The sequence below is a fragment of the Perca flavescens genome, chromosome 9 (genome assembly GCF_004354835.1).
Source record: "Perca flavescens isolate YP-PL-M2 chromosome 9, PFLA_1.0, whole genome shotgun sequence".
Lineage (NCBI taxonomy): Eukaryota > Metazoa > Chordata > Actinopteri > Perciformes > Percidae > Perca > Perca flavescens.
In genome coordinates, this window is record NC_041339.1 from 36,861,894 (window position 1) to 36,866,893 (window position 5,000).

General features: G+C 41.6%; 1 protein-coding gene across 1 annotated transcript in view; it reads left to right on the forward strand.

Annotated features, from left to right (window-relative positions):
- patj (PATJ crumbs cell polarity complex component) overlaps window positions 1-5,000 on the forward strand; it is a 99,813-nt gene that overhangs the window by 19,886 nt on the left and 74,927 nt on the right. Inside the window, exons 7-9 of the mRNA XM_028588509.1 lie at window positions 1,993-2,073; window positions 3,151-3,214; window positions 3,717-3,902. Of these exons, the coding sequence (XP_028444310.1) occupies window positions 1,993-2,073; window positions 3,151-3,214; window positions 3,717-3,902 (331 nt within the window). The remainder of the gene's footprint in view (window positions 1-1,992; window positions 2,074-3,150; window positions 3,215-3,716; window positions 3,903-5,000) is intronic.

Genomic DNA, 5,000 nt, shown 5'->3' on the forward strand with positions numbered 1-5,000 from the left:
GTGTGTGTGTGTGTGTGTGTGTTTGTGTCACTGTGTGTGTTTGTGTACGTGTCACTGTGTGTGTGCGTTTGTGTGTGTGTGTCTTTGTGTCACTGTGTGTGTGTGTGTGTGTGTGTGTGTACGTGTGTCTCTCTCTGTGTGTGTGTGTCTTTCGTCACTGTGTTTGTGTACGTGTGTCTCTGTGTGTGTGTCTCTGTGTGTGTGTGTGTGTGTGTGTGTGTGTCTTTGTGTCACTGTGTGTGTGTTTGTGTACGTGTCACTGTGTGTGTACGTGTGTTTCTCTGTGTGTCTCTGTGTGTGTTTGTCTGTCTTTGTGTTACTGAGTGTGTTTGTGTACGTGTGTCTCTCTGTGTTTGTGTGTGATGGTCTTTGTGTCTCTGTGTGTGTGTCTCTGTGTGTGTGTGTCTGTCTTTGTGTCACTGTGTATATGTGTGTGTGTGTATGTGTCAGTATGCGTATGTCTCTTTGTGTCTCTTTCTCTTGTATATGTGTGTGTGTGTGTGTGTGTGTGTGTGTGTGTGTCTCTGTATGTGTCTGTCTCTTTGTATCCGTGTGTGTGTGTGTGTGTGTCTGTGTGTGTGTCTCTTTGTGTCTCTTTCTCTTGTATCTGTGTGTGTGTGTCTCTCTGTATGTGTCTGTGTGTCTCCTTGTATCTGTGTGTGTCTCTGTATGTGTCTGTGTGTCTCTTTGTATGTATGTGTGTGTGTGTGTCTCTTTGTGTCTCTTTCTCTTGTATCTGTGTGTGTGTGTCTCTCTGTATGTGTCTGTGTGTCTCCTTGTATCTGTCTGTGTCTCTGTATGTGTGTGTGTGTGTGTGTGTGTGTGTGTGTGTTTTTTTTTGACACTTTTGTCGGTCTTAAGACGTTTTTTGCCATTTTTCCACCCTTTAGATACTTGTTTTTACGCTACTTTTAAAACTTTTGAAACTTTTTTTTTTGCTATTGGTCGACTTTTTTGACGCTTTTTTATACTTCTATATTTAGTAGAAAGTAGAAAAACATGGAAACACTCAAATAAAGTCCCTCAAACATTGTACTTGAGTAAATATACTTAGTCTACCGTCCTGTTCTCTTCTCTCTTCTCCTGCTGTTGTTTCTCAGTCCTCTGGAGCCCTCTGGTGGTTCACATCTATCATTCTAAACTTTCGGAGCTTTTTAAAGTCCTAGAAATGAACTCTCTGTCAGCTGTCAAAAACATTCACTCATGCAAAAATCAAACTAAATTAATTAACTTAATTCACAACAATAGAATTATGGCAAAAATAAAAATATGGAAAAATCTTAAAATTAAAGACCATAAATTAAGATGTTGTCTGTCAATATGAATTGTATGATTGTTGAAAAGTGTTGAAAAATTCATTTTAGACATAACGTGTGTGTGTGTGTGTGTGTGTGTGTGTGTGTGTGTGTGCGTGCGCGCACATGCGAGCGTGTGTGTGTGTGCGCGCCTGTGTGTGTGTGTGTGTGTGTGTGTGTGTGTGTGTGTGTGTGTGTGTGTGTTAGAGAGAAAGAAATTGAAAGACACAAAAGAAATTTTCAAATATAAAACAGAAGTTTAGTGGCCCTTAGTGGTCCCCTAATACTGTATCTGAAGTCTCTTTTATATAGACCTTAGTGGTCCCCTAATACTGTATCTGAAGTCTCTTTATATAGACCTTAGTGGTCCCCTAATACTGTATCTGAAGTCTCTTTTATATAGACCTTAGTGGTCCCCTAATACTGTATCTGAAGTCTCTTTTATATAGACCTTAGTGGTCCCCTAATACTGTATCTGAAGTCTCTTTATATAGACCTTAGTGGTCCCCTAATACTGTATCTGAAGTCTCTTTTATATAGACCTTAGTGGTCCTCTAATACTGTATCTGAAGTCTCTTTTATATAGACCTTAGTGGTCCCCTAATACTGTATCTGAGAAAAGATGAGATGTTTTTAGGTGAATCTGGCGAGAGACACAATGTGGATGTAAACATTTTGTTGTTTTCTTCCCGTGTAGGTCTGTCAGGGTGATTGGTACAGAGAGACGGAAGAGGCGGAGCCAGGGTGGAGCCTCTGTACCAATCAGAAGAGGCCACGGGTAGGAGACTTAACATCACGTCTGTGACTAGAAGGGATACAGCAACGGCTGGAAGTTACGCAACAGTATCGCAAAACATTGCAAAATTTAATATAATAATAATAATAATAATAATAATAATAATAATAATAATAATAATAATACCAACTACTTTCACCCAGGAAACATGTGTTCGTCCTACGGGCGTGTTTTAATTCAAACCACCATCTTTTTCCCAAACTTAAGCGTCGTCGCCTTAGCTGTATCCCTTCAAACCGGCTTCACCTGCAGCCAATCAGAGCGGCCGCTGCAGAAATCTGGACCTAATGCTGTGTGTGTGTGTGTGTGTGTGTGTGTGTGTGTATTTTGTCACTGTGTGTTTGTGTGTGTCTGTGTGTGTCTTTGTGTCACTGTTTGTGTGTTTGTGTGTGTGTCACTGTTTGTGTGTGTCTCTGTTTGTGTGTGTGTATGTGTGTGTTTGTCACTCTGTGTATGTGTTTGTGTGTGTCTTTGTGTCACTGTGGGTGTGTGTGTGTGTTTGTGTGTGTCACTGTTTGTGTATGTTTGTGTGTGTGTGTCTGTGTCTTTGTGTCACTGTGTGTGTGTTTGTGTATGTGTGTGTCTTTGTCTCACTGTGTGTGTGTGTCTGTGTGTCTGTGTGTCTCTGTTTGTGTGTGTGTGTGTGTGTATTTGTGTGTGTCACTGTTTGTGTGTGTGTGTGTCTTTGTGTGTGTGTGTCTGTGTCTTTGTGTCACTGTTTGTATGCGTGTGTTTGTGTGTGTCACTGTTTGTGTGTGTGTGTGTTTCTGTCTTTGTGTCACTGTGTGCGTGTGTGTATTTGTGTGTGTGTGTGTCTTTGTGTCATTGTTTGTGTGTGTGTGTTTGTGTGTGTGTGTGTGTGTGTGTGTGTGTATGTCACTGTTTGTGTGTGCGTGTGTGTATTTGTGTGTGTATGTCCGTGTCTTCGTGTCATTGTTTGTGTGCGTGTGTTTGTGTGTGTTTCACTGTTGGTGTGTGTCTGTCTGTGTCTTTGTGTCACTGTGTGTGTGTGTGTGTGTGTGTGTGTGTGTGTGTGTGTGTGTGTGTGTGTATTTACAGTGATCTTCCTGAAAGAGAAGATGGGGAGGGAGAGGAAACTCCTGCCTTCAGTCACTGGGGACCCCCCAGGTAACACCCCCGAAACCATGTTATGATGTATGAGACGGACGCTCATAACAACACATTGCATCATGGGTATTGTAGTGCCTACCGCCACAGGAACATGTAAAAGAGAAAGCGGCATTGCAGGACATTAGTGATCTGGGTGGAACATAAAGTAAAAAATGAAAGAAAATCTCTGATGTATTAATACTGAAATAAGGGGAGTAATAAGGAGTGTGTGTGTGTGTGTGTGTGTGTGTGTGTGTGTGTGTGTGTGTGTGTGTGTGTGTGTGTGTGTGTGTGTGTGCCCTGCAGGGTGGAGGTGTGGTTCTGTGGGGTATTTGGGGTAATAAGGTGTGTGTGTGTGTGTGCCCTGCAGGGTGGAGGTGTGGTTCTGTGGGGTATTTGGGGTAATAAGGTGTGTGTGTGTGTGTGTGTGTGTGTGTGTGTGTACACGCGCCCTGCAGGGTGGAGGTGTGGTTCTGTGGGGTATTTGGGGTAATAAGGAGTGTGTGTGTGTGTTTCCCTGCAGGGTGGAGGTGTGGCCCGAGGAAGGCCAGTCTTTGGGTCTGAGCATCGTCGGAGGGCATCATGTGATCAAGCGTCTGAGGAACGGAGAGGAGCTGAAGGGGATCTTCATCAAGCAGGTCTTAAAGAACAGTCCTGCTGCCAAAACTCGGTGTCTGAAGACCGGAGACAAGATCCTGGAGGTACCAGCTGTACAGTATTAGGGACCACTAAGGTCTAAAAGAGACTTCAGATACAGTATTAGGGGACCACTAAGGCCTATATAAAAGAGACTTCAGATACAGTATTAGGGGACCACTAAGGTCTATATAAAAGAGACTTCGGATACAGTATTAGGGGACCACTAAGTTCTATATAAAAGACACTTCAGATACAGTATTAGGGGACCACTAAGTTCTATATAAAAGAGACTTCAGATACAGTATTAGAGGACCACTAAGGTCTATATAAAAGAGACTTCAGATACAGTATTAGAGGACCACTAAGGTCTATATAAAAGAGACTTCAGATACAGTATTAGGGGACCACTAAGTTCTATATAAAAGACACTTCAGATACAGTATTAGGGGACCACTAAGTTCTATATAAAAGAGACTTCAGATACAGTATTAGGGGACCACTAAGGTCTATATAAAAGAGACTTCAGATACAGTATTAGGGGACCACTAAGGTCTATATAAAAGAGACTTCAGATACAGTATTAGGGGACCACTAAGGTCTATATAAAAGAGACTTCAGATACAGTATTAGGGGACCACTAAGTTCTATATAAAAGAGACTTCAGATACAGTATTAGGGGACCACTAAGTTCTATATAAAAGAGACTTCAGATACAGTATTAGGGGACCACTAAGGTCTATATAAAAGAGACTTCAGATACAGTTTTAGGGGACCACTAAGGTCTATATAAAAGAGACTTCAGATACAGTATTAGGGGACCACTAAGGTCTATATAAAAGAGACTTCAGATACAGTATTAGGGGACCACTAAGGTCTATATAAAAGAGACTTCAGATACAGTATTAGGGGACCACTAAGGTCTATATAAAAGAGACTTCAGATACAGTATTAGGGGACCACTAAGATCTATATAAAAGAGACTTCAGATACAGTTTTAGGGGACCACTAAGGTCTATATAAAAGAGACTTCAGATACAGTATTAGGGGACCACTAAGGTCTATATAAAAGAGACTTCAGATACAGTATTAGGGGACCACTAAGGTCTATATGAAAGAGACTTCAGATACAGTATTAGGGGACCACTAAGGTCTATATAAAA